The sequence below is a fragment of the Pyrgilauda ruficollis genome, unplaced genomic scaffold, assembly GCF_017590135.1.
Source record: "Pyrgilauda ruficollis isolate IOZ18807 unplaced genomic scaffold, ASM1759013v1 scaffold59, whole genome shotgun sequence".
NCBI lineage: Eukaryota > Metazoa > Chordata > Aves > Passeriformes > Passeridae > Pyrgilauda > Pyrgilauda ruficollis.
This window is the reverse complement of record NW_024527599.1, coordinates 669,108-696,872: the sequence shown is the minus strand read 5'-3', so window position 1 is coordinate 696,872 and position 27,765 is coordinate 669,108. Positions and strand designations below refer to the sequence as shown.

Sequence of the window (27,765 nt, the reverse complement as noted above, 5' to 3'; positions counted from 1 at the left end):
TTCAGGCGTTGCCGTGCAAGCAGACAGTAAAAGACTCTTCCTGCCCAAACAGTTTATTTTACTGGTGATAAATAGCAGACAAAAAGGCAGCACTATTGCAACACAGCTAATGCTAAAGAAAGACTGCAAAACCCATGAGATTACTCTAAAAATAAATGTTGGGGGGTTTATTTGTTTTATAGACAACTAAAATTCTTATGTTCTTAAAGCTAGGAAGTTTCTGGTTGCTGTAACAGCTGCAATGCTTGTTTACTCACGTGACCCCAGAAAGTAAGATGAACACATCACTTCAGTCCTCCTCCTCCCAGTCCCATCTCAAAGTTTCTTTCTGTTGAAGGGGAAGTGAGCAGGGGGTTGGTGGTGCTTAGCTGGCAGCTGGGGTTAAACCACGACACCTGTCCACAGAAAACACTGAGTGAAGGAGCTACACAGCAGTTTCTTGTGCCTCCCACTTGTGGGGCAGAAATTCCCTCAAGATTGCCCAAACACAACTGTTTTCTCCACCCATGAAAATTATTTTTAAGAAAAGGAGTGGTGTTTAATTTTCACATCTTTTCCTCCATTATTGTCAGCACACAATTCAGTTTCCTGTATCTATCCCTGACTGACTGGGATCCTCCACTGCCAAACCTGTGGATTTGCTGGTCCATCCCTGCATTTGACTGTGCCATTTGACACAGACAGTTGAGCAGGAAAAAATCCATGGAAGAAGCGGACTTAGACTAAAATTTTTCTTAAAGGTGGAGGTCATATCTTATATTTGTGTGAACTGGTTTGGCTCAGTTGCAGGCCATGGAAATATCTAAACTGGGGAATGGTGAGGATTTGTTCCGGGAACACCATCTCACCATCCTCACTTTCTCTGTATATCCTAACAAGAATATCCAGCAGCATGTCTAAAAATAGGACTTAAGTTTCTCAGCTTCCCAGCAGAGGAGCATGCCAGAGCTACTGTGTATTCCTGTGCTGTGCCGGGGAGAGGAATACTCCTATGGCTGTGTAGGAGGAAGCCTTTGAGGGGAAAATCACCGATAATAAAGGCCTCTTTTATCTGAAATACCTAACATTTCAGCTCTTCAAATCCCAACACTGCATTTTCTTAAAACAGGTCTCTATTATGTGTTAAACACATCAAATAGAGCAATTCAGTCTCATCATCTAAATTCAGTGTTGTGATAGCTGAATGAAATTGGGGCAAGATAGCTAAAAAGGTAATAGAAGCTTTTCATACAGGCAGCATGTGAAATGCACCAGTGCTTTTCTTTCTCCAGGAATAAAAGAAAAAGGTATTTTTCCACAGTGAGCTTATTTTACTGAGTCCACGACCATTGCTATGGTCCAGGATATCCAGGGGAGCTTAGCAAGGTTTTATTGAGGTAGCTAGAACCTGATCTGTGTGGGCAAGAGAGATGGGGGCAGTGGGGAAGAGAAATCCCCTCAATCCTTAGGCCAGTGGCTTAACCAAGGAGTTATCAGTTTTCTCCGATCCAGTTCAGGCGTTCCACATTTTATTGTTGTTTTCGAAACGATTGTTTTTTGACACAGTAGCAAAAAACGTCACTGTACAATGAAGTTGACAATGTGGGTATGGTTCACTCAAGTCAAGAAAAAAGCAGTTGTTTAGAGAATGCAGTTCTTATGTCCACCCTACATGAACTGAACATTAAAAGAAAAATCCTAAGACGTGCATCAATAAATGTGTAAAGTACAACACAAAATATGCCACTTCCTGAAATCTCTGGGAAAAGAGCTCCTTCAGTGTGCTCACACAGTCCTCTAGCATGACCCAGCCACGGTATTTCTCTTTTCAAACCCTCAGATAAGCAGTGCTTTTACCCCATCTCCTTATAGACAGAAAGCTGTGGTTTCAGACAACTTAAACCACCAGGTCTGCACACAAAGTCTGTGGTGGAAGAGCAGCCTGAGCTCCTGGGACGGGCGCCAGCCCCACAACCTGCGAGGCAGCAGCGATGCTGAGCAGGGATGGACGCAGCAGAGGCAGTGTTTAGTCAGCACATTCTTCCCGCAGGCCCAAGGGCAGCCCTGTGTGCTGGGACTGGAATGCTGCCCATGGATGGCAGCCGGGTAATGAGGCCGGCACTCCCAGCACACAAACACTGCAGGGAATGCCAAGTATCCCGTGATGCACGGCCCACAAGTTTCCTAGGTTGCTTTCTTATGCAACGCGCTCGGCCCCTTGTCTATAAGCAAATGGATATTCTCAGGTGCATACAGAGAAATGTCTACAAGAACAATATCCTGCTAATAACAATCCCGAGTTCCACAGTCACCTGTATTTGAGGATTTCAACCTGTCAGAGTCCTAGAAATTAAAATTTCCTGTGCTAAACTTCTAGTGCTCCTGAGAGCAGACAGGGTAGATAAAGGCTTTTTCACAAGGTCAGAAATATGGAGGTAATAAGCAAAATTACTTTCCCAAAACCACAGGACTCATCAGATGGCAAACTAATTAAACCCTAATCCAGCAAAGCCCTTATTGCGTATGAAATTTACAGCATGTGAATAACGACAATGAAATCAAATACTTAACCTGACCCACATTCTTAAGAAAATTACTAAACAGCATATGCCACACTACTTGATGCAAATCCACACAAACTAATGTGGATACCAGTATTTATCTAACCATGAGAAAAACAGCTCCGTGTCAGCTGCTTTGCCCTGTTCCACTGCCTCATGTCCTAAATTCATTTTTTTTTTATTTTTTTTTAATTTTTTTTTCCCCAGGAATCTCCCTTCTGTATTGCCACACATGGCTCAGATGTCATTTAAGCTTTTAAAACCTGGTATCAATTTAGTGCAAATTAAGGAGGCTGTCTTCTCCTGTCAGTAAGGTATAACCTAACTGCCTCTCTGGTTCCGTCATGTCAGATGAACAGTCCCAATTCTAATAATCGGGATATGAGTGGCTCCTGCTCATATATGAAAGCAAATGTAATGCAGTTACCTGCACTATTTTTCTCACATCTCCATTGTGAAAACTGAAACCACAGCGATTCCACAAGGACATCATGAAGTTCCCTCCTACTCATGACAGGGATGAACCCACACACCTACTGCAAAGCTTATATTCACTAAAATACGTTTATCCTAATGCCCGCTCACACCTCCCCGGGGCTGGGCAGGCCCCCCCTGCCCCGGCCCTGCTTCCTCCAGGGTCATGGAGGGGAGCGGAGCCCACCGCGGGCTCCTCGGAGCGAGCTGCGAGCCCTGACATACCTGAGGGGAGGCTGAGGGGCTGAGGCGGGCGCGGAGAGGGGAGAGGGAGACAGCGAAGCGGGGACTGAGGGCTGAGGCGGGAAACGAGGGCTGAGGGGCACACTGAGGGCTGAGGTGGGCACTGAGGGGTGAGGCGGGAAATGAGGGCTGAGGGACACGCTGAGGGCTGAGGCGGGCACTGAGGGGTGAGGCGGGCAATGAGGGGTGAGGGACACGCTGAGGGCTGAGGCGGGCACTGAGGGGTGAAGCGGGAAATGAGGGCTGAGGGACGCGCTGAGGGGAGCGCCCCGGGGCGGCGGCGGGCGCTGAGGGCGGCGGCAGGGGCGGAGCGGGCGCGCTTGCGGAGCCCGGCGGCCGCGCATGTACCGGGCGGTGATTGCCCGGCGAGCGCAGCGGGGCGGGTCGAGCCGGGCCGGGCCGCCTCCCGCCCGCCTCCCTCCCTCCTTTCCTCCCTCCCTCCGCCGCTCCCCCGCCGCCGCCGCCTCGCCTCCCGGCCTCCCTGATGCCGAGGGATGGATAGAGCGGCTGCCCTGCGAGCCGCCGGCATGCTGGAGAGGAAGGAGCGGAGCGGCGGCGAGGCGGCGGGGCCGCGGGGCTTGCCGGCCGTGCGGAGCACGCTGCAGCAGTGCGGGCTGCTGCAGGACCTCATCGACATCTCGCTCTCCAACCTGCGCGGGCTCCGCACCAAGTGTGCCGCGTCCAACGACCTCACGCAGCAGGAGATCCGCACGCTGGAGGTACGGCGCGGGCTGGCAGCCGCGGGCGACGCAGCGGGGCCGCGCTGCCGCCTCTGCCCCTGCGGCCGGGGCCTGCCGCTGCCCGCCGCCCTGTCCCCTCGGCACCGGGGCCGCGCCGCGCCCGCTCCTTCTCCCGCGGGCCGAGCGCTGTTGGCGGGGACAGCGGCGCTCCGGCCCCGCGGCGGAGCTGTCAGCGGGCTCGGCGCTCCCGGCGCGGGGCCCGCCGCCCGGGGAAGCCGCGGAGCGGAGCGCGGTGCCGCGGGGCGCGGACAGGTGCGGGGCAGCCCCTCGGGTGCCCCGGGCGGTCGGGCGGGTGCGCGGGGGCTCCGTGAGGCAGTGTGCGGCCGCGCCCCGGGCCTGTGCCGGGCTCCCGTGTCCCTGTGGAGCGGGATGCGATGTGAGGCGCCGAGCAAAGGTGACTCGAGGCTCGCTGGCAGGAGGTGTGTCCCCACACCGCTGTCCTGGCGTGCTGGGAAAACTCCTCTTTGCCTCAGGTTCTTGGTGTTTGCTCCTGATGCTTCCTGCCCTCTGCTCCAGGCCTGTCTCTCTATCCCTGGCTCAGTTTCACTGATCTAATCTGATCCTCCTTTTCCCTCTGTTGCTGTGGCTCCAGCATCATGGACAGGGCTGGAGAGATATTCTGCTCTTTAGAAAGATTATATGAAATGCTTCAAACACAAAACATGCACTGATGTTATGCTCTCAGAGAAGAGCTGTATCTGTTTAAAAGTCTGTATAAGTACATAGGAAAGGAAAGTAGATGTATTTTTCTTTAGCTGATTTGACCTTTAGAAACTTAAATAGCATTTCCTTTTACCTTCTGTGCAGGTAGTTTTGCTCTAAGCAAGCAATCCCCTCCTGTCCCCTTCTTTGATTCAAGTTTGATATAAATGCTAATGCTCCTCTTCTCTACTGGTACTGGAGACCGTGGAGCTGGATAGAGCATTAGGCTTTTTAGGAAGAAAGGGTCATCACAACACTGTAACTGTAATAAACCTACATGCTGAAAAATCCATCACATGAGAAATGAGGGTTGGGAAGAAAACCATGAAACAATAGGTGGTAGGTAGCTTTTGGCACAGCCTCATGGAAATCTATCATTCTGCCTTTATTCTTTGTCTGACTTTTTTTGTGGTTTTGGTTGGTTGATTGGTTTGTTTTGTGGGGTGTGTTGTTTTGGTTGGTTCCTTTTTTCCCCCCAAATTTATAGTGCTGTTCTTCCTCCTGTCACCTCCAAATAGCATCCAAAAGGCTATTCTCTGTGAAACAATATTTGTATAGCCTTTTGGCAGCCCTCCTTGAGGGCCTTTTCGATGCCCAAACAATGTTGATCAGCATCATTTTGGGAAATGACCATCACTATTTTGCTTGTGGACCTGTTCTAAAAGAAAACCTTTATTCACAAAAGTATAAAGGCCTTTTATGATCTTGAGGCTCTTAAAGCAATGAAAGCTGTTTCTAGTGATAGTTGTTGAGTGTGCACACAATCCTCTTCAGCATTTATCTGTTTAAACAAATGGGTGCCACATTCACCAATGATCATAAAATTTATGTTCAGAAGAAAATCTCTTTGATGTACAGTCCAGTATGTGATTTTTCTGGGAGTTCAACCAAGTGCTGGATCTCTGCCCACACATGGAGCTGTGGGCATGGGTACAGACTCCATGTTCTTTGCACTGTTGGGTTGCCTGTACCAAAATACATGTCAGGCATAGCCCAAGTCTTGTGCTTCACTGTGCCAGGCTGCAGTCACAGAGCCAGACTGCAGGAGCTCAGGGTCTGTGTTTGCTTGCCCATTGCTTGTGGTGCCCCTAAGGGAGGTGGGCCCAGGGCTGTCTCAGGTACCAGGGGGAGTTCCTGTGCCAGCAGTGCCACTGTGGCAGTGTGCCTCTGCCTGTGGGGTTGTGCCAGCACAGACATGAGCTCTGCTCCTGCAGGGAGCTGGGTACTGGTGGGTGGACTCGGAAGAGTCCAGAGTGCAGCTGGGAGCTCGGAGATCTCCAGGGCCTGCTGTGCTTCCCTGGTGACCTCCATGAGTCACCAAATGGCTCTGTGGGTCATGATTAGTGTCTACTGGTGGTGCAGTGCTGTGAGCACTGTACTATACTGCACTATATCTGTACTATATGTCAGTCCTGGACTGGGAGCTCATCTAGGCTCGGGCTGAACTCTCACAGGGCTTTTCTTCTGTGCAAAGACTTCAGAGGAAGAAGAATTGTGAAAACTTAGTTCCATTAGTATCACTGGTAAACTGTGTAGTGACGTGTAGTCGCCAGGTCAAGAACACCAACCTAAGGGCACTTGGGCTCATGCTTAGCTCCCTCCCCATTTACTGCAATGCTTTAATTCCTTCCTCATTCCTCTTGCTTGTAAGGTGTTCTCAAAATAAAACACATGGTAGATAAGGATTTCAAACTGGACCTTGGCAGGTACAGATAAGCATTCACAGTGGCTTAGAAGAGTTCACGGAAAACTGAGATACAGGAAGGAGAGGAAAGAAAGGGCTGTGGGAATTGCTTGCAAGGGATGTGTTGAGTGTAATGTGTTAGATGAGCTGACCCTGTTTCAGGGTAGGAAGGCCATTTCTTAGAAGGGCAGGGAGTTTCCCTGTAGTGGAAAGTAGGTTCTTATAGTTTGGTTATTAGCAGACTGGGTTCTTTGATGCCACAAGATCTGGTTTGGTTTTTTTCAAGTTTTATATCTTCTGCCCAATAAGTGCTTGAGTGTTTTTCCTTTTACCCAGTGCTGATCTGTGCTTTCAGTTCTGTCCTAGCATGTTTACTCACTTCTCAAGTTGACTACAAAACTGAAATGGAAAATAATGGTAATTTTAACCCATATGTAAGAGAGCAAAAAATGTCTGCCATGTAGTGAGCATCCACTGTGTTTCCAAGCATCCTTGGAAAGAAATAGCTCTGTAGTCTTTACCTCTGTCCTTACACTAATCCCTTGTATGACTCAAATTGGTTTTGCAAAGTTAGAAGCATATTATTTTTAGCTGTATTTCTTTGTGAAGGCAGTATCTTTCTGGATTCATTTCCCTGGCTGGGAAACTGCTGGTGGGACTAGACATCTGTGGTGAAGCACATCCAATTTCCAACCTCAGCTCAAGCCAGTCTGCTGGAGGTGAGCAGGAGAACACAGTCACAGGTGCTGGCAGCAGGAAAGGTTCCTGTGGTTTCTCAGCTGGAAGCAGCTGGTTTGGTGAGCCGTGGGAATCCCCAGGCTAAGTGGGACACCTTCCCCCAGCACCCCCCAGTTTTTATTGCAGCGAAGATGAGGGAATCTGCTGGAGGTGAGCAGGAGAACACAGTCACAGGTGCTGGCAGCAGGAAAGGTTCCTGTGGTTTCTCAGCTAGAAGCAGCTGGTTTGGTGAGCCGTGGGAATCCCCAGGCTAAGTGGGACACCTTCCCCCAGCACCCCCAGTTTTGATTGCAGTGAAGATGAGGGAGGAAGGCTGAACTGCGAGACCTGGAGTGGATTTAGACTGCAGATGTATTTTCTTTCTAGCTGAGTTCTTGCCTCAAGAGCTGACTGCAGTGGCTCTGGCATGGCAGCTGCCTCCAGACTGGTTGTGGTGGGAGTGTCGGGGTGAGGCAGTAGGACACATTCTGAGTTCTGCCTGCTCTTTGGGAAAACTGTCCTTCTGGCTCTCTGGCCAGACTAGATCCGTGATAGAGACACTCCTGGCTCTGTGTGCAAAGATCAGTTTGGCTTCTTCCTCGGGAATGTCTTCTGTTCAACACCTTCAGCAAACAGAGCACCAGATCAGAAAGCCTGACTCCAGCTGGGCTGTCTCACAAATAAGTCAGTCTACTCTCCACAAATCAGTCGTTCAGTGGCAGAATGGTACCTGTGGATTAAATCTGTTTGAACTTGCTTTGGCATTATCTCAATTCATTTGGCAATTTGTCTAGAAAAGGCTTATCTTACCAAGCAATCTCTGAACAGAAACAAATGCTTTGAAAATGGGGGGAGGCATGAGAGAAGAGGAAGAAGGATTGTATTAGTCCACACTTGCAGGTTGGAAGTTGGGCATGTGGTATGTATAAGGGAAGGATAACTGTGTTTGTAAATTGGAAGTAGGGGGAGTAGTGAATTTTTCAGCCAAACTGCAACCTGTAGCCACATGTTTATGAGCTTTGTTCAGCTGAAAAGACTTCCTTTCCCAGCAAGTCTTATGTAAGAGAAGAAGAAAGTCTCTTACTTCATCTTACATTTTACATATATGCAACACATTTGTTTTTCTTAAAGTGTCTTTTTTTTTAGGACTCTTTCTCCTTTCTTAAATTCGTGCACTTCTTGTACAATATAGTCTTCAACAGAGATCTATTTGACTTGGAAGAAGGGAAGACCATATATTATTATCTAGTCTGCAGACATCATCTTTCCTTTGTGACAGTTATGATCAGAATTTCCACATCATAATGGAATTTAGCACATCTCTTGGCACTGATTTTATATAAACATTGACACAAAAACTCAGCAGCAGTGTTTTCACTTACCTGGAGTTCCCAGGACAAGCTCTGGTGAGCAGGTTTTCATCAGTATGAAGACAGGACAAGGGACCCTTCACTTTTCTGTCAGGCTCTGTGTTTTTCTTGCCTTGTTGGATTCCATGGTGCACTGATTGGGAAACAAGAAAGGAAGTGTCAGAGTAAGGCTGTGTGCTGCCTTTGCCTTTCTAAGGCTGCCTGTGTGTCACTGGTAACAGCATTGTTGCTGCTTACCCTCCTGCAGCCCTGGAGCTGCAGGGCAGGAGCCCAGCAGAGGCTGGCTGGGAGCTCGGTCTGTGCCTGCACACAGCGACAGGAACGCACAGCCTGTGGTGCCACACAGGCCTCGCTCTCTGCATACAACTCCTAACACAGAACTGATCTAATCAGGGAAGTAGCCAAGCTGAGCCCCAGCTGTGTCCAGCTGAACTCCTGGTTGTGACCAAGCTTGCCCAGATCCCACCTGCGCAGGCCTCGGGCTGCTACTCCAGTTCCAGTGCTGTCAACTGCATTTCACACAAGGAAAGCCCCCATCAGTGTTCCAGCTGCATGCTAGAGACAGATGTACAGCAATGAGTCAGCATTGGGTACACTAATTTATCACCTGCTTTGGTCATAAATAGGAACACTTAACAAAGAAGTCAGGTGACATACCAAATTATTTAGGGAATAGTGTCTGTTACAATGATATTTCCAACTAAGTGTAATCTATCAGATGCTTGAGGGATAAACCCTCACCTTTCTTTTAAGATTAATACTTCTTACCCTCTATTTCAGCTTAGAGGGATTTTTTTTTTTCCTTAATAGAAGGAAAATGGTGCTGAAAGCAAGCCTGGCTATCTCCCACTGTTAGGGGGCTTGGAGAATGTACTGGCTGGATTACTGCTGTGGTGAAAGGCACAGAGTGATGTATGGATGATCCTGACTTAACCAGCTCTCAGACTTCCCTCCCTGCTCATTTCTCACTCCTATGGAGTAATCCCACACAGTTGACACTACCAGCAGCACAGAGTTGCCACAGCAGGCAAATACAGGGAACAGAAGCTCTCTGAATCTGGAAACACACCTGCTCCAAAAGAAAGGGGGAGTTCTTCCAACACATGACTTGTGAGCAGTTGTGAGCATGGAAGTGTCATGGGCATTCCTGCTTGGTGGTGGGAGTCTGCACCTAGTCAGACTAGCACATGATTAGGAAACAGTGTGGCATTCTGGCTTAGCAGCCAGTCCTCATCGGCACAGCCCCTGGAATCTAGGACAGGATCAGTCCCCAGTTAAACTGGATAAACTCTGCCTTGCTTGTGGGAGGACAACTGGGAAGCACCAAAGTTTACAGGTGGTCAGAGAGGCCTTTGGCCTTAAGCCAGAGCTGCACAGAGCTCCTGTGCCACCTACAGCTCCCCGAGGCGTGTCCCAGCCAGCCGTGCTCCCACTGCACACCTGCAAGGACAAGAGGTAATCACTGCTGCAGCTGTGCTAGGTGACAGTCACCTGTGCTGTGCTCGGCTCCCTGTCCTCCTTGTAAACCTGCTTTTTGCATGACCTGTTTAAAAGGAGCCCTGGAGCATTCTTGAGGTGGAAACTCAAGCCTTTGCTTAGGCCCTGCTCTTAGGGTTTGAGGGAATCAGAGCCCAGGCTGACCACAGGTGTCTGGTGTTTATCCTGCTCTAAGTGCAGCACAGAGGGCTGAAGTCCGAGCTCTTGAGGCTGGAGGCAGATGAAAGATCCAAATCTCATTGGACTTACACACCTGAGCTCAGGACTGTTCAAAACCTGTCTTTAAAGGTAAAATGCAGTTGTAATTTGTATATATATTCTAAAGTGAGCAGAGGACAGGTCTCTCATTCCTTTTATGCCTAGTGAGAACATCCAGCTGGTTCTGTGTGCATCTCGGGGAAGCAGGGAAGGATCACAGGACACTTAAGCAGCAGAGTAGAGAATCATGCTTTGGTCAGGGTTATGCAGTGCCCCTGATAGGATGATTAGTAGTTATCCCACATGGAAGAGCTCTAATAGCAGAGGCTGTGAGCTCTCTTTAGAGCAGTAATTAACGTGGCACTGAGGAATGCTGCTGGGATGCAGCAGATCCAGGCTCTGATCTGGTCTGATCTGATGCTACCAGAGCAGGTCATTGACCCCAGTGTTCAGCATGCTGCCAGGAGCCTCAGGGCTGGGGCCTTGCAAATCTTCAGAAGCTTTTTGCGATGAGTTTAGTACCTTCCTGCCCAGTTCTGCTCTCCTTACATGCTTCTAAAACTTAATGCAAATCTTCAGAAGCTTTTTGCGATGAGTTTAGTACCTTCCTGCCCAGTTCTGCTCTCCTTACATGCTTCTAAAACTTGGGTTTGTTGATTTATCAAAGAACTTTCACTTCTGTTTGAAGCAACCTAAATTTGGAAAAGAAATCTTTAGCTCCTTGTTGTTATTGTGCATGGGTTATTGTTGAGGCCTGCAGGTTCCAGTGTGAGGTTTTATTTATAAACTGAAGAGAAGAAATAATTAGTAGGTTTTACAGACTGAGAACGACACACTGATTTTTGGCCATCAGCAGTAAAAGACACTACTAGGGGAGGTGATGGGTTTGTCAGTGAGTGCAGTCATGGGGAGACGTGTGTCCATGCCCCTCATGCTGCCTACAGTGCTCTTGCACAACCTCTCCACACCTGGTTCCTACCAATTTTCTAGCAGCATTTTTCTTCTCCAGTTTTTCCCTTTTATTTCTAGAGCAAGCTAGAGGACTAAATCCTGCTTTGAAATACAGTTACATAGCTCCTCTAAAATAAGCTGAAGTAGGGAGATTTTGTTTTTTTTAAAGCTTCCTGACTTTTTTAGATGTCTCCTTAAAAGCTGTTCTTTATCTGCCAAGCAAAAGACTCCAGGCCTTTTCTCTTTATGAGCAAAACTGAAACTTTCCACAGAGTTCTAGCTTCAATTTCCCATAATTTCTTTAGAGACAGATCTGAGTGGCTCAGGCCAGCACCAGCCAGAAGTATAAAACTCTGAGTGCAGATCAGATGCAGTGTTCTTTGCAGCTCCTCTCCTCAGTCAGCCCAGATGCTCATCTAGTAAAGGGGTAGATCCTGCCTCTAGCATTTTATTAACAGACTTTTCAATGTCCTTTTGAACTGTTGTGCCAAACCAGGACATGTTTCTCACTGTTAGAATCTACTGCTGTACAGCAGAAGAGGAGTATACCACTGCAGGGGAGCTTACAGAGACACCCATGCTCATTTCTGGCTGTCTTCCTTATGCTAACTTAGCCAGGACCAGCTAAATCCTGCTAGGCTTAACCTCCATCCTCTTTCTCTTAATGCAAAATGCTTCTGGTTCTTCATCTTTGCTAGGCAGGGCTCTGTGATGTCCCTGCTGCCCAGTGCCTCCTGCCCGTGCCTGCAGTGGCTGTGTCCTGCCTGTCCCCACCCTGCAGTGTCTGCTCAGCTCTGCCTCAGCACTAGGCTTTGTCCTCTGGCCCCGGCACTGTGACAGCCTCTGCGAGGCCCCACAGACATGGCCTGACTCAGCAATTTTCACACTTCTGGCTTGATCTTTCCTGCAGCTGGAAAACCAAGGTGCAGAGGGGAAGGGGAAACACGTGAGGAAATGCATGGTCTGATGGTCTGATCCCTGCCTCTCACTCCTCGTGGATCCTCCACATAAATAGGCTGGCTCAGCCCTTTCAGTCTTCCTGTATTCCTGACACGAGGAGCCTGCTGTGAGGTCCCTGCCATTGCAGGCATGGCCCCTTTATACTGCAGAGAATAAAGTCTCCACATTCAGGCTGTATTTTACATGGTGGGTTAGCAGCACGGTCTGTCAGCTTCCCTCACAGAGCCTCAGTGGTGTGGGAACAGCATCAGTGAGCTCTGCAAGTCTCTGCATTGCTGGAATTCTTTAAGAGTTCTTCTAAGTGCTGAGCCTTCAGCCTCTTCATGCAAGTAGCTGTGGCTCTGAGATTTATCTAACCTCCAACTCTGGGAGAGAGAATATGGGGTAAGTTGGAGAGCCACCCTGATGCATGAGGGATTTTGAAATTTATCATTAAGAAACACTCATTTCTTTGGGAAAAAGAATTTTGAGAGCTTTTTCTCTGAGATCCAACTGACTGCAAACAGACCATGGCTTCTGGGAGGTCAGGGTGGGTACCATGGCACAGCTTTGCTTTGATCTCAGGTACCTGCACCAGGATCACATTTAATTACTTTGAAAGCCTGTAGAGCAGTACATTCTCTGTCTGTCTCTGAGCAGTAGATTCTCTTCCTCCAACTGGAATGGACTTCATTACACAGAGGACAAAAATCTGTATTTTCTTCAGTAAGTTCTTGTTTTCATGGAAAACGTTGAACAGGGTGATACTGCATTTGAACTTTGGGGCTACTTTAGATTTATACTTGACTCTCTGATGTTAGTTTTATGTTCATATCTCTTCTTAGATTGGAGGTATGAAATAAAGCTCTTTTCTTCCTCAGAAGTTGAAAGACATGGAAAAGTCTTCTGTGAGCTGTGTTGCTTTATCTCAAAGCACATATAATTTCCAGCAAGGTAGCTGTCACATTTCTGTAATGTATTGTCCAACTATTATTTAATAAGACATATATTTCACAGCAGATACACAGCTTTAAAGCCAACGGCCTTGCAAAGCTTATAGTATTGGCTACCAAGTATTGTCCTCTAAATGATTTTCTCATGTTCCAGTGAGCTTCTGCTTGCCATCTGCCCTTCACACAGTTGTCATATCAAGTCTGTTCTTTAAAAGACAATTTAATTAGATCTTCTTTCAGTAGGTTTTAATCAAGTGTTATGGGGTTGCTGGTGAATTATTTACAGCCGTATCACTTGATGGAACACTTGGTCTGCTAAAGGTATCATGTAAGTGACATCTGTAGCAAAGAGTAGAGCTGGCTTTGACTGAGGACCCCACTTGTGTTCCTTGGGGTTGTCCAGTTGACATCAGATGAATGTCGGGTTATGTGAGCCCACTTTCCTTTACAGGAGTAGCAATGAATGTGACTGTACTGAAAACAAAGGAGTTGAAGCAGTTTAAAACTAGGGTAAGAGCTGAATTTAGCTCTAGTCTCTGCTGGCTCAGTTCTTTTATAAGTGCCTTTCAAGGCTGAATACCTTAAACAGCATGGCCTTGACCCCCACTTGAAGCTCCAGCTATTTAAACACAAGTACTGTTGTACTGTCTTCAGACTTGGTCTGATGTTAAAGTGTGTTTTGAATGAGCAAGGGACTAAAAAACAACATTCACATAGCAAAGGATAACCAACTGAGAAAGTGGATATTTTTAGAATACAGAAAGATTCTTTCTGTACCTTATTTCACCTGACTCTTGGTAGAAATTCTACAGTTATAAGATAACCTTTCATTTTTCATCTTGTTGAATGCACGTTTCAGCAACATGGCTCTTTTGCCAGTTCAGCTCCCATTCTGCATGAGACAGCCCCAGCATGAGGCTGCCACCCACCCAAGCACACCTGGAAGTTTACAGCAATAACTGTTCAGCTCTCTCTTAGCATCCAGAACTGACACTTTATTGGTCTTCTCCCTTTTGAACCATGTATGTAGCAAGAAATTATTATATGATGCTCTCATCCATAACATGAAAGTGCTGCTACCCACTAATAAATAATAGTCACTGTTTGTATGAAGATTTAATTTGCTCACATCTGTCTCTGAAATCTCTGCCACTGAAATGATTACAGGAATGCTTTAAAGTCCAATTACTCTTAAACTCCTTCTCTGAATTTTTAAGTGCTTGGACCTTTTCCTGGGGCTGATAGGGAACTACTAGTGCAGCTGGCAATCAAGGACTGTGTGTAGGAAAGCGACCCCTACTATTGCCCGATCCACGCGTTCTTTCAGTGGGTAAGTGCCGTTGTTTGACTTCAGGGAATGATGTACAGGGAGGTCCTGGAAACCCCCAAGAGACCAATAGAGAATTTAGCAGGTCATTGTAGCTCGTTGGAGATTATTGTGTGTCATGGGCCTTTTGTGAAGGACAAGACTAATTTACAATTTAATTGTGTTGAAATCCTGGATGTGTCAGCATGCTTCACAGGCTCCTCAGAAGGGACAATAGGGTGAGAAGTTGTGTACTCTGCAGTTCCCTCTGCAATAAGAGGGACATTGCCTACACTCAGCCCATCCTTTGATCCTTCCTCATTCTCTAGAATGACCAAAGACGAGGAGGGAGTTTTTAATGTTGGCAAGTGAAAGCTGAGTAGTTACAGTCTCACTGAGAGGAACTGAAAGCAGTGGGCCTATTCATGAGAGGCTTTTCTGACTTCTCTTGGCAAGTAGCAAGGGCAGACCCATTTCAGAGAAAGTGCTTCTAGTCCTGATTTCATTTAGTGTTTGGGCCAGGACAATGTGGAAGTTGGGATAAGAAGGGAATTAACTGCACCTTTATTGCCCTGTAATTCTCATGTTGCTGCTGCAGGTGGCCTGGCTGGGAGACAAAGGGAGCCTTAGCATTGCTTATCTGGGTTGGATATCTGGAGCACACACCTGACAGGTTACTTTCGAGTCTCAAGGTTCACGTTCAAGTGATACTGCATAGTAGTAGGCTTTATAGTGGTTCCTCTCCTTTCAGCTGCTGTGGAACCCACAGGTGTTTTCCTCTCTCTGTCTGCCATTGCTGTTTGTTGGTCCCATATGGATCATCCCTGGTCCCAAGCCTTGTGCAGCTGCTGGGAGAGCCTTTGCAGCAGAAGGTGCTGCTCCGTGTCACTGAGAGCTTTCCCCTCCCCCAGGCTGGGATATTCCTTGTGCAACGTGATCTAACCCAGAGTGGTTGGGAACTGATGGTCCAGAGTTCATTTCCAGTTATTATTGTAGTAGGGAGTCAGGCTGGATCGAGGTACTCATTTCCAGCACAGACCATATACCCTTTGAAAGCATAAACAACCTCTAGGTCAGTTTTACTTAGCTTCATACACAAGGGTTTCAGCTAAACAGGAAGAGCAAGTGGGAGCTGAAGCACTGCAAGGAGCTGGTTCAGCACTCATCCATATTGGACTAAGTAAGGTCCCTTTTTTAAGTAGAAAAAGATACACATGGAGGACTAAGCTCTAAAGCAGCAGCGGGAGCTCCCTGTTTTTGTCTTTTGAGTTGGTCATCTTAACTGCAATGCCTTTTTTTCTCTTTATCCAGGATCCTACAGAAGCCCTTTGTAGACAGGATCTAGGATAATTTAGAAGGCAGGCATGTTCAGAAGTTATTGTCACGGTCTCTTAGAGAGACTGGAGATTAAAGGGGCTGAACTAGGTGAATAATTACCCTCAAAGTATGAAATTGTAGTGTCGGGGAACCATGCCTGGTGTTTGTGCAGACCCAGCAGCAGCAATCCGTGTGTAACTACAGCCAGGATGGGAGCACCAAGTTAGCAGAAGTAAAGCCTCCCTCAGTTGTACTTTGCTGCACACTAATACAGCCTCTTAAGATTTGAGGCTGAAAAGACACTTTGCACAGCTCAGTAGCTGTATGTGGAGATGAGACTAACTTGTGGTGGCTGGCTGTCATTGCCTGTTCCAGCTGAATTTGTGCTGCCCTGGGAAATGGGGCTCAGGCAGCTCATGGAGCAAGCTGGGGTCAGAGGCTGTCAAACTCAGAGTGCAGTAGGCCTGCACAGCCAGTGGGGAAGGTGAACCTCTGGGCTGGACAAACAGGTCTCACAGGTTTCCAGACACTCTGTCCTACCTGAGCAGAGCTCCAAGGCTGCAGGAGTTGGATCCTTCCAGGTAGGAGCAGCACCAGCACTTTGTGAGATAGTTTGGCAGAATTGAAGTTCCATCAAATACTGGAGTGTTTAAGCTCAGTTTAGCAAGCATCCATCAGAACAGTCAATAATTTGACTTCTTTGTAGTTAATAATTAAGTTCCTCCTACAAAGCACCACTGATATAACTAAATTTAGTTTCTGACTCAAGATTAACAGCTTCACTTGGTCCTTGCTATAGCCTTTCCTTTAGGGAGAGACCAGCTCGGATATGAGGATCTGACCATTTAGGGAGCAGAGGTCACATCCTGCTCTGTCTCTGTAGAGGTGACTCCTACACTCCTGCTCTTCCTGTTGCCTTGCTTGCTCTGCCTGTGGCCCTGCAGAGTAGCAGAGGAGTAGGAAGGAAGAACTAGTCCAGTACAAAACCTCACTGAACAGTCAAAGACACCCAGCAGCTGACCAGCAGCTTTAGAGCAGAGTAGAACACACAGCTCATCCCAGTAACTTCAAAACAAAAGCAGGGAAAAGGCCATAAATAAAACTTCTCTGCAACACCATCTTCTGTCTCACAGCCTTTCCCCACATCCCACGTTTAACCCAAACTTCTTCAAGTAATCCTTCATTCTCACTGCAATTATACTGCCTCCATCGGTGGGATGGTCCTGGGCTTTCAGGAAGGATCTGCACAGAGGTTAGTCTGAGACTGTGAGGTTCCTGATCTTGAGAGAGCAGGAAGGCTAACCCGAGGATGGGGAGCTGCAGAGAGATGGGGCTTTGGACAGGTGCTGCTGAGAAGGAAAGAGAGCTGACCCTGGAAGCAGACTCACTGGCAAACGGCATCACCAGTCCTGGAGGGAAGATAAGGCTCATGCAATCCACTGAAAACATTTTACTTTTTAACTGTTTTAGGAGTCTCTCCTAGAGCTGAGCTGTGAGGGACCCGGTTAACCTGGCAGCTGAATCTCAGTTACACTCACAGCTTTTCCAGTCCTGTATTTTGTGTCTCAGTGCCTGTACACATTGCTCTGGGAGCATTCTTGATAATTGGCGAGCAAACTGAAAATCTCCGATCCCACTACATGGCAGAACATACCAAAGCTTTTCTTTTTCCCTCTTAAAATCTTGGGTTATAGGTTCAAAGCATTTTGTACAGAGTGGGGTTTAGTGTATTTTGTTCTTCCTGACAATCCCAAAGTACAATCTCATAGCAGCTTGTTAAAATAAAGCTGTTTTGCTGTTTTAAAAGAGAATGTGGCAAGTTGCCACATTCCAGTTAAGCAATTTCCTAGTTGACTTTTTTTTAATGCTCGTTTTTTTCAGCCGTGTCCCTACTCTGTTTTCTCTGCAAGAAGACAAAATACCCCAGACAAGACAGAAGCCCCCACCTCTGTATTAATACTTGAAGCAAACTCCCATTCCTGAGTCTCATCATGAGAACAGAACACGGAGCCTTGGCACGGGGGACTGTAGTGTATGTGGCAAACTGGAATTTTTAAAAACTGTGGCTTTTTTTGGAAACAGCATTTTCCTTCATGGGGGTAGATTTGCCCTTTTGTTGCAGCAGCCCTCAGAAGCAGCTCTGAGATGGAGTGGTTGGGATCCTCCCCGGGCTGTGCCCAGCAGCGAGCGGGCGAGGCTCGCTCCCAGCGCCCGGCTGCCCCGGCTGCCCGAGGGGAGCAGGATGTGCCTCGCTGAGCTCCGTGGGTGGATGGTGTCCCGCGAAATTGGGCTTTGGCAGGTGCTGTAGGAACTGAGTAACTGACTTGAGAACATCTGCTGAGTAATTGAAAAGGAAGAGCAGGCAAGTCCTCAAGGTAGTGAGTAATGCTACAGCTTCCTATTTCTGGGTGACTGTGCTCAGTCCTCTGCCTTTCTCTTTTCAGCTGAAGGAAATGATTGGCAGTGGCTGTGCTGAAGAGGCAAGACTGGACATGCAGGGACTTTGCAGGCAGGCCATGGAAATGGGCTCCAGAGCTGGGGCAGCCAGACTGCTTCTGTTGAGCTCCCAAATGCCTGTGTTTGTAACCTAACCCAGCACGAGGCTCAACTGTACTGCTGGGGGAACGGGCAGCACGGGCAGGACCTTGTCCAGCATTCAGGGAAATCAGGGCATCTGGAAGTTTCAGATAACTTCAGTACTCCAGTGTTCTTTGAATGACATCACAGCTGGAAAGCTAATAATAATGTGCTGCTGATTATTTGCACTTTCAAGATTATACTGTAAACAATCTAGTTGAATTTATAAATTTCCTTTGCCAAAACACAAAAGAGAAATAAGACTATCTATGAAGGAGGAATGGAGGTACAAAGGTTTTTTTTTCTTTTTGTTCAAGATATTTTTGGATTCAGAAGCTGATTGTAAAGCAAGACTGCTGATACTTAGGGAATCCTGCTATTTTGTTTGCTCATCCTGTGATGGCTGAGCACTGTAAGTTTTGCATGTGTGGAGATCCTCAGAGCGACTGAGCTGCTCGTGCTCTATTTTCAGACAAGCCAAGTATTAGGAAAGCTGAGTGTGGGCACTGACTTTGTGCCTGTGAGACAGGTAAGAAGCTGTCTGCAGATCTGCTGGATCCCTTAGCCATTTATAGGCCTTCACTGGTATTCTGGAGGAGTGCTAGAAAGAATTACTCCCAGTAGTGTTTTACAGCACACCTGGCAGGAGGTGTAGTAGAGTAGCAGTGGCATTTAGAATCTCCCACTGTACAGGTGTGGCATTGCAGCTTTCTACAGCATTCTCAGGATCCAGGATTTTCAGTAATGCCTAACTTATCCATGTTCCTTTTGGAGAGATGGAGGTGAAGTACTGTAAATGAAAGGAGTCGGACAAACCCATGAGAGATCTTTGTGTAACGATGGAAGCAGAGCTGCTTGGCTGCAGTGAAAAATCTCAACTCCTGTGGCATGAATTTGTATCCAGCACTCAGAGCTGTGCCGCTGGCAGGCAGAGAAATGCAACACAGAATCCCTTTGTGTTTCCCCTGCTCCTTGGGAGGAGAGTATTTCCATGACAGACTAGCACACAGGCTGTTACAATGGCTTTTTCTTTTCTCCTCAGCAGTTGGGGTTTGTGTGTTTCTGGTCGATGGGGCTCAGCACAGTGAGTCCCTCCTCTGGGCTGAGCAGGGCCAGTTGAAGCCCTGAACCCAGAGCCTGCTCAGCTTCTCTCCAGCACATAATCCAAGGAGATGCTTTAAGACAAAAGGCATGCAACTCAGCACAAGGAATGCAGAGGGGTGATGAAGAAGTTTTCTGAAGAGTATTTCGTAAAGAGCCTGTAGAGCATGAAAAGAGAAATGGAATGAAAGCATACAAGTGTATAAATAAGGTTTTAGAAATATTTCTTACAGTCTGATGCTCTAGATTTTTTCCTGAATTGTGGAAATGATGGCAAATGTGAGAACTTTGCTGCTCTAAAAGCGTTTTTCCAACCCCCAACTGGAGTAAAAATGTCAGGCTCAGATTTTTCACAAATTCTGCATAAAATAATTTTTGGATACACAAGCAAAATGCTTAAACTCCGATTCTGAACTGGCACATTTTCTTCCATTGTACACTTAATGTCGATTTTTATTAGAAGAATATGTTTTGAGAACTTTAATTTGCTTTCATAGAATGCTTTGAAAATTGGTTGAGAAACTTGGTTTTAGCCAACTGTTACAATACACTTCTCTTAAATTAACAAAACCAAAGGAAAACCAACCCAACCCCAACCTCCTGTTCTGCTTAGGTACAGAGACAAATGTGGTGTGTGAAGTTTCTGTGGAAATTCACAAAAGTATATGGATATTGTACCTGCCTGAAAGATGCTGAGCTTGGAGCTTGTTATCTTTTGTATTTGTGATCTTTTTTCAAGTGTTATTAAAATGTTTCCAGGCTGCTCTATGATGCCAGGTAGCTGTTGCAGAACTGTCTGGTGTATGGCCAATTGCTGCTTATCAGTCCCCTCTGTATTTTTCCTCATACAGCTATTACTGGGTCAGCAGCTGTATTTTCCTCTACTTTTTAAGTGGGCACAACATGGTTTGGGTGAAAGTCTCAGGGTCATAAGAAAAAAATGTTCTTTTCGTGGTTGGCAATCTGGGTTCAGGTGTCTGCACTCTAAATCCTGTATTTGTATTTAACTAATGATAGAAACCTCTCATGGTTGCTACAGGCAAATGTGAACCAGTAAGAGAGAGCCCCAAGGAGACTTTTTGAAAAACAAAATGTGAGCAGTGAGCCATGGCAGCTTTCTCACTCAGTGTCTGTGAACAGAGAAATGTGACCCCAGTCCTTGCCAAAATAGCTCAATTCTTTCTAGCAGAAACCCAATAATTGGGAGTATTTCAGAGAATACAGTTTCTTAGCTGAGATTTCCCAGGGTGCAGAGACAGAACGTCTTCAGCTCCAAGACCTGCAACCTGCTCCTACAGAGATTTAACACTTTTCTGTGTAAACCTCTTCCCCAAAGCCCAGCCCGGCAGCAGTCTGGGGAACTGTGTGTGCCGTGGAGGAGGGGAAGGTGGAACTCTGCAAGTGCTCAAATAATCGAGTCAAACAAGCAGAGGATTGGATTTTGTTGTGTTTTTGTTTCCTTCCCTTGGTGTGCTAATAAGCCTGAGAACAAACTGCTAATCTGTCTCCTTCCCCAGCCAGTACGTGAGGGAATGGTAGAGACTGGAGGTTTGTGCTTGTATTTTATTGAGGCTACAGAAAAAGAAATGTGTAAGACAAAAGGAAGATCGCTGGGAAGGCAGGGGAAGAAAAATGGGAAAAAGCCTTTGGGAGTAGGGACGCCATCCTGGGCAGCAAAATGCTCCATTGAAGGAGCTTGATTCCTTCCAGGACCTCTCAGTTCTGTCCTGGGGAGTGTCCAGACCTCATCCAAGGTGTTTGCCTTGGAGCTCACTGTCTGTGCCAGCTCGAGGTGCTCAGGACCTGCAGGATGAGGCTTGCAATGAGGAAAGGGAAGTGCAGGAATATGACGGGGATCTACAATTAGTCATTCTCTTCCTGACCTTGCTGAAGGAAATGTCTGGCTTTATATTGTCTGCTGTAAACTCTCCTTTATTTAGGCTCTAAGTTTACACACGCACAGCTTGTTGGTGTCTTTATTTCCACTTCCTGAACCATCAGTCAAATATACCTGAGAGTTCTGTCAGAGATGTGTGAGAATGATTAGTGCCATCATAAAAACTATGGAGGATATTCTCTTTAAAGGCACTTTAAGTTTTGAATTTTACAGAGAGATCCATGGGCTGTGACACAGCCCCTACTCCCAGAGCATGGCCTGGTGCTTCCTTTCCACATTCTGAGCCTTCCATGGTCTTTCTCCCTGTCACTTGCTTGCCTTCTGCTGCAGTCCTTGGAAAGCCCACAGGGGTGGGGGGTAATTGTTTTCTAATGGGAGGAGAGATCCAGTGGGTTTGCCAAGATACTGAATAATTACAGAGAGAGGCAGAGTATTAGTGTTATGTCTGGGCTGCATTTGCCTCTGTTGGACTTCACTGGGTTGGACAGGTACTTGTTTACCTGCAGTACTTGGAGAAGTCTGTGTGCTCTTCTTCACAGCAGGGTAAATCCATCCCCTGCTCAATGGCCATGCACCAGCTCCGTGAGGGATGGGAAGCCTGAGCAGGTCTGTAGGGCAGTGTGGCTTAGCAGCACCCTTTGGGAAAGGCTCAGGGCAGGAGCAGGTCTGTAGGGCAGTGTGGAGTGGCAGCATCCTTTGGGAAAGGCTCAGGGCAGGAGCAGGTCTGTAGGGCAGTGTGGAGTAGCAGCTCCCTTTGGAGAAGGCTCGGGGCAGGAGCAGGTCTGGAGGGCAGTGTGGAGTGGCAGCATCCTTTGGGAAAGGCTCAGGGCAGGAGCAGGTCTGTAGGGCAGTGTGGAGTAGCAGCACCCTTTGGAGAAGGCTCGGGGCAGGAGCAGGTCTGTAGGGCAGTGTGGAGTAACAGCACCCTTTGGGAAAGGCTCGGGGCAGGAGCAGGTTGCTGTGCTCCGTATGGAGGCACAGCTGAGCCTGATGAAGCGTGCCTGAGGTGGAGAAGCTCGCTGGTGCTGGAGAGCTGAGAGGAGCAGAGCTGCAGATCTGATGTGGCAGCAGCAGGGCTGTGCTCAGCAAATGGCAAGTACAGTTCTTAGTCTGCAGAGTGCTCTCAGTCATTCTGTTACACTTGTGTGTCCTCGGGTTGCAAAGGAAGGGGGAGGGCTTTCATTTTTAGTGTTCAGTGGGTGTGAAATCTCTGATCTTTTAGCAGAGGACTGTTCTTGTAGCTGCATTAGGCTCGGATGCCTCGCTGGGATGAAATCTTTGAAGAGAATTATGTTATGAGGTTCAGGGAACTACTTGATTGTGCAGTTTCATCCTCCCACTCTTAGCTGGGAAGGCCTCAACTGAATGTTTACAGCCTCAGTCGCTGGGATTGTGAAAAAGAGAAGAGGGGAGAAGAAAAGGAGTGGTATGTGGCCTCCAAGTGACCCAGAAATGATGCTGTCTGCATCATTTGACAAAGCAGAAATAACACTGTAGTGTTTGGGCAGTGGCTATTGTGTCAGCCTCAGGCATGACTGAGGGTTCAAAGGAAAATCCATCCATCTGGTGTTCCATCTCTCCCTACCCCTGTACCTCTCTGTGCTTTTATTGACCAGTTTCTCCCAAGGCTTCTCCCGTCCAGCACACCTTGCCTGCACGTTTTCCTGCTGGCTTGTGCTGGGTCCTGTTTTGCAGGGTTTGTTTAGCAATGCATTGAGAACTATTTCCTTTTCTGTTACAAGTGCGCCCAAAGTCCCTGAGCGGCACAGCTGGGTCCTGCAGGAGCACCAGGACTGGCACTGGGGCTCCATTGTGGGACTGCCACCCAGGGGCTTGTTCCATGCCTGGCATCCTTCTGACACCCTCTGCTTTTCAGAGTCTCTGCTGTTGGGAGCCACTGCTTAGAGCAGAGCACTGAGAGAGCTTTCATGGACCCTTTTCAGAGCTGCTCCTTCACTTTGTGCAAACTATTTTAATCCTTCTTCCTCTTTCTTGTCTTTAACAAGGTGCTACTGCATGGTGTCCTTTGAGTATATTGATGTTCCTGAGGTGTTTGTGGCACTCAAAGCGGGGTCACTGTTCTGCAGCCAGTCTTGTTCAAGGGCATTGTGCCTGTGGCCCAGCACAGCAGTCACCTCCAGACCTGGAGCCTGTGAGTGCACCTGTGTGATCAGGGCAGGGGGGGATAGGAGATGCACCCAAGCGAGCAAGGGCTCTGCTACCGCTTCAGCAGAGCTAAAACTACAGAAACCAGGCTCCCATTCTGGACAGGTGTCCTGCTCACTGCCAAGCTGCTTGCTGAATGAGTCAGCTGGGTTCAAGTAGAGAATGAATTCCACAGGCTGCAGGTCAGAGGCTGACGTGTAAGTAAGTGATCCCCTTTATTTCTCAGATGCCACTTCAAATAAAGCAAATGACTTTGTTGCCAGATATTTCTCTGTAATATTTTGTCTGATATCTATTTTACCACGCATTGCTGGTGAAAATACAGGTCACAATGTCATCCTTTAGTAGCTTCAGTTCTATTGGTTTTGAGGGCAAAGCCATGTTGGGTGAAAAATGGAGTGACCTAATTTTTTAGGATACAAATAATTCCTTGAAATGAAGTGTTTTGCTTCTCTTCCTCGTACTTTGGGTCTTGTGCAGATCCTGTGCTTGCCTTGGAAAGAGCTGTTCAAATTTCATGCTGATCTCAAGGTAGTTTGGAAATTTGTGAGATTGTGAGACTCTGCAGCTGAATCCTGCATTATGTGACTGTTCCCAATGGAAGCACAGATGGGAAAGATGGTTTCTCTGTGGCTGAACGAAGTGTTCTATGAACAGGTTTGGATCAGATTTCACTGCAAATTGAGCATATGTCATGTGAAAAGGGTACAGACCCACTCTCTCAGTTTAAGCAAGCAGGTTTGGTTCTAAACCAGTCAAAACCAGGCAGTGGTTCAATTCTCCCTGTACTAGAAAGGGAACACTTCACACTCTTGTCAGGTACCTTTATACCTACAGGCACAAGGAGGAGTTCTCTGAACAGAGGGGGAAATGAGAATTTCTGAGGCTGCAGTTGGTGCTGGTGATGCTGTGATCAGGTGCTGATAACCATCCAGATAGCTGGGGGCATTCAGATGAGTCAGCTGCTGAGAGCTGGAGTTTGCAGAGGAGCAGCTCAGTGCTGTGCGGGCAGAGCTGCAGGCACGGTTGGGTTGCTGTCAGCTGAAGGGCCCTGCAGACCCTCTCACTGGAGCACAACTGGTTTGATGGTTGGCTGCACAGCACAGAGAAGCCTGTCCTGTGCCTGCAGATCCCTGGCAGAGCTGAGCCTCGAGCTGTGTTCTGTGATCCCCCATCCACACTGCGGAGACCTCGGCACTCTTTCTGTGCAATGGTTCCTCAGCCCTGCTCCAGTCCCCTCCTCAGACACTTGTCCTGGCGTATTCCTTGGAGACCCCTCTGGCCCACACCGTGTTCAGGCTCAGCAGCACTCTGATCACACCTGAGATTGCCTTGATTCCTGCTTTTGGGGGAAGGTTCTGCTCAGGACATGCTCAGCATTGCTGCTTTCAGTCCCAGCTGGAGAACCAGACAACATTTGTACCTCTTCAGTGTTTGCTACTTCCACCAGTTTGGCATACCCACACAGATAGTGTGGGATCTGGGGGACTTGTTAGTTCTGTTGTGCTCCTCTCTCCAAAACCCACAGGGGCAGGGCTGCTTTGGAGGCTGTTTCCGAGGTAGGTCCTGAGGCAGAGCAGGCACTGACCCCGTATTTCGAGTGGCTGTGGTGGGTGCCTCGCAGGGGAGGGCTTGGTTCCTTGTGTGGGCACCTGCACAGGGGCTTTTTGAGCTCTCCAGAGCCCAGGCTCTGCCCCAGATCCCAGTGTGCTGTATAACAGTGACATCCTAGGTCTTTCTGTTGCATGGATCAACCCTGCTGCACCCTTTCTTCACTTTAAACTGGATGGCTTTGAGAAAGTGCCCTGAAGTATCCTCACATGCTGCTGCTCTTCCAGCAGCTGGTGAGATCTTTATCAGTTTCTCACATGGTTGCCAAGCATGACTTCAGAGACAGATTTGGTAAGTCCAATTCTGACCTTTTTATGTTCTCTTCAATGCTCAGGTGGCCTAGAAGGTTTGTTTGATCTGACATAGCATTTGTGTATATAATGGCACTGGGGAGAATAGATAAGAGTCAGCTAAAGGTGTGAAGGGAATCCACTTTCACTGGATGCCTTCAGATGACTCATCTGACTTTCCCCAGTGCCCTGTGCAGATAAACTCCAGTTCAGAAGTTTTGTCTTCTGTTTGAGGAGGCAGAAATGCAGAACATCCCTCATGCTCTGATCCTGATCTGGCCAGTGCAGTGTCCTGCTGCACCAGGAGCTGCTGGGGTGCTTCAGGGAGTGCTCCCTGCCCCCTGGGCTGCTTCTTGGCAGGAGGTTAATAGAGGAGTTCCTTCCTGATTAATTCCTGTCTGAGGCAAGATAGATGATTTGCATTTCTCTTAACCACATGCAAGAGCTGGGCCATACATTGATCTGAGCCTTTTAAAGCCTCAGCCACCAGCTGGGTAAATTGCAGGGCAGGACTTGGTTGTAGCCTTGGAAGTTTCCGTGTAAGCTCATGTTTATTGTCTCCTCCAGTGTTGCCAGGCTCCCTGAGATTTCATCTCCGGGCACAGGAGCAATAGGATCTGCTTTTGACCATGTGCTTGATTTGTTGATTAAATCATGACAGTTGTTTGTTTTGGGTATTGCAAAACTCCTCTTCTAAACATTGCGTATGTTTCAAGTCAACAAGAAAAGTTGCAGGCTTCACTGAGCAGATTATAAGTTCTGTGAAAGTGTGAAAACATGGCATTTGGTTGTGAAATGTATGATTGAATCAAACTTGGTCTCCAACTGTTGATATTCTGAAGAAATCTTGGCTGGCACCTTGGTACAGCAGAGTCCTCCCTCTGCCTGTCCCCAAGTTTGGTTTATGATTGCTATTCTCTGCTATGGTTTCCCTTTTTTTTTTTTGGCAATTGAAAATTATTATTTTTGCTGCATTTATAGAGTATTTCAAGATATGCAGATTAAGAGCATGAGACTAAGCTACAGAAGGCTTCAGAGAAATGGGGAGTCTTCTAGCCTTTGCTCCTTTTTCCATGTTTATTTGGATCAAGTGCAGTGGATTCAGACTGGGTTTTTGACCAAGTGCAGAGGCTGCAATAGGTCTAAGTTTAATGCCTTTTAGTGACTCTGGAACAAGATGCCACTTTTCTAAACATGAATAAAACATAATCAACAAGAAGCTTGGGAAATTGACCCCCAAATGCATGAAACTTGATTTATCTGGTTAGACAGCATAACTACTAATATTCTCTGACAAATGAAGAAGCTAGAATGTGATTTCTGATCAGTTAACTAGAGGTCAGAAATACCCGGGCTGCAGTTTGACTACAGAATTCTTCCAGTTCTTCCCTGTAATATCTCCTGAATTCTGCACCCCGATGTCAGTGATCTGGTTTTTCAGATGCTTTTCTGTGCCATGTGTGCAGAAGTGCAGCTGAAAAACTTGTGGGCATTTGCTTTTTGTTTGTCATCCTCTGAAGTCCCAGCTGTTGGCTGGAGGTCATGGATACGGGCAGACTTGCATCTCAAGAGATCTGCTGTTTATTTTGCAGAAATAAATAAAAAAGTACAAGCTTGGCAGTTTTCTCCTAAACTTCTTGGACCTGCTTCTCATCTGTGCTGTAAAGGGATCTTTTAAAGGCGCTGTAGGGAGATGAACACGCATCAGGAGCAGCTGGCAGCATGGGCCCTTCTCAGAGCAATGAGCACTCTGTCCTGGCCATCAGCTGCACCAGGCAGAGCAGCAGGGCTGTGCCCTGGGATCACTGATCCAGCTGCTCCATATCCTGTCTCTCTCCTTGTCCTTTCCCATCTCTGTGGGTTCAAGGCAGTTGGAGTACTGCTGCTCCTGCTGTGGGGTTTGCCATTTGTGATGAGTAGGACGTGCCATTTAGCAAGCAGGCAGTGAGTAGCTGCTGTTGGCTTTATCTCTCAGTCTAGTTTGTGGTTGGAGACCTGTGTGCTGGTTGTGGGTTTTTATGTGCGTCACTGAACCCAGAAATTTTATTATATTCTCAGAAAAGGGTTTTGCAACAGCTCAGCTATTAAAGCCAAACCATGTAGTTTAGTAAAAAGTCTGGGCAGGAAACAACAAAATGAAATTCATCCTAGGGGAGAAGCGTGGTGCATGTAGGCTGGGAAGAGAATGCAAATACACTATTTATAGGACTAGAGGAAAACAAATTTGACTTGAGGAGTAAATGCGAAAGAGTTATCCGGGAAAAACCAGCCTTGGCCCTCTGAGACACTCAGACCTGTGCTGCCAGAGTGCTTATCCATTTTGGAGTTTGTTACATTCCAACAAAGGAGAAAACTTCGACGTTGAAATCCATGCTGCACAGAGTCCCTTCCAGCAGTGTCTTTTAGGAGTTTGTGCTATGGATGACACCTGGGAAGGGGAAATTCTTGAACCAGTATCTTTTTAAGCAGTACCAACACAGCTGAGGCCAGCG

At 47.4% G+C, this 27,765-nt stretch overlaps 1 protein-coding gene across 4 annotated transcripts in view; it reads left to right on the top strand.

Annotated features, from left to right (window-relative positions):
* The first annotated feature begins 3,681 nt into the window (after window positions 1–3,681).
* The window catches only part of KSR1 (kinase suppressor of ras 1), a 50,165-nt gene continuing 26,081 nt past the window's right edge, over window positions 3,682–27,765 (top strand). For 2 of the 4 annotated variants that reach the window (XM_041482615.1, XM_041482617.1), the window contains exon 1: window positions 3,683–3,976. In XM_041482615.1, coding sequence (XP_041338549.1) covers window positions 3,752–3,976 — 225 coding nt within the window. In that variant the 5' untranslated portion in view covers window positions 3,683–3,751. Of the gene's footprint in view, window positions 3,977–27,765 lie in introns of all 4 variants that reach the window. The other 2 variants (XM_041482619.1, XM_041482616.1) reach the window with 2 other exon arrangements.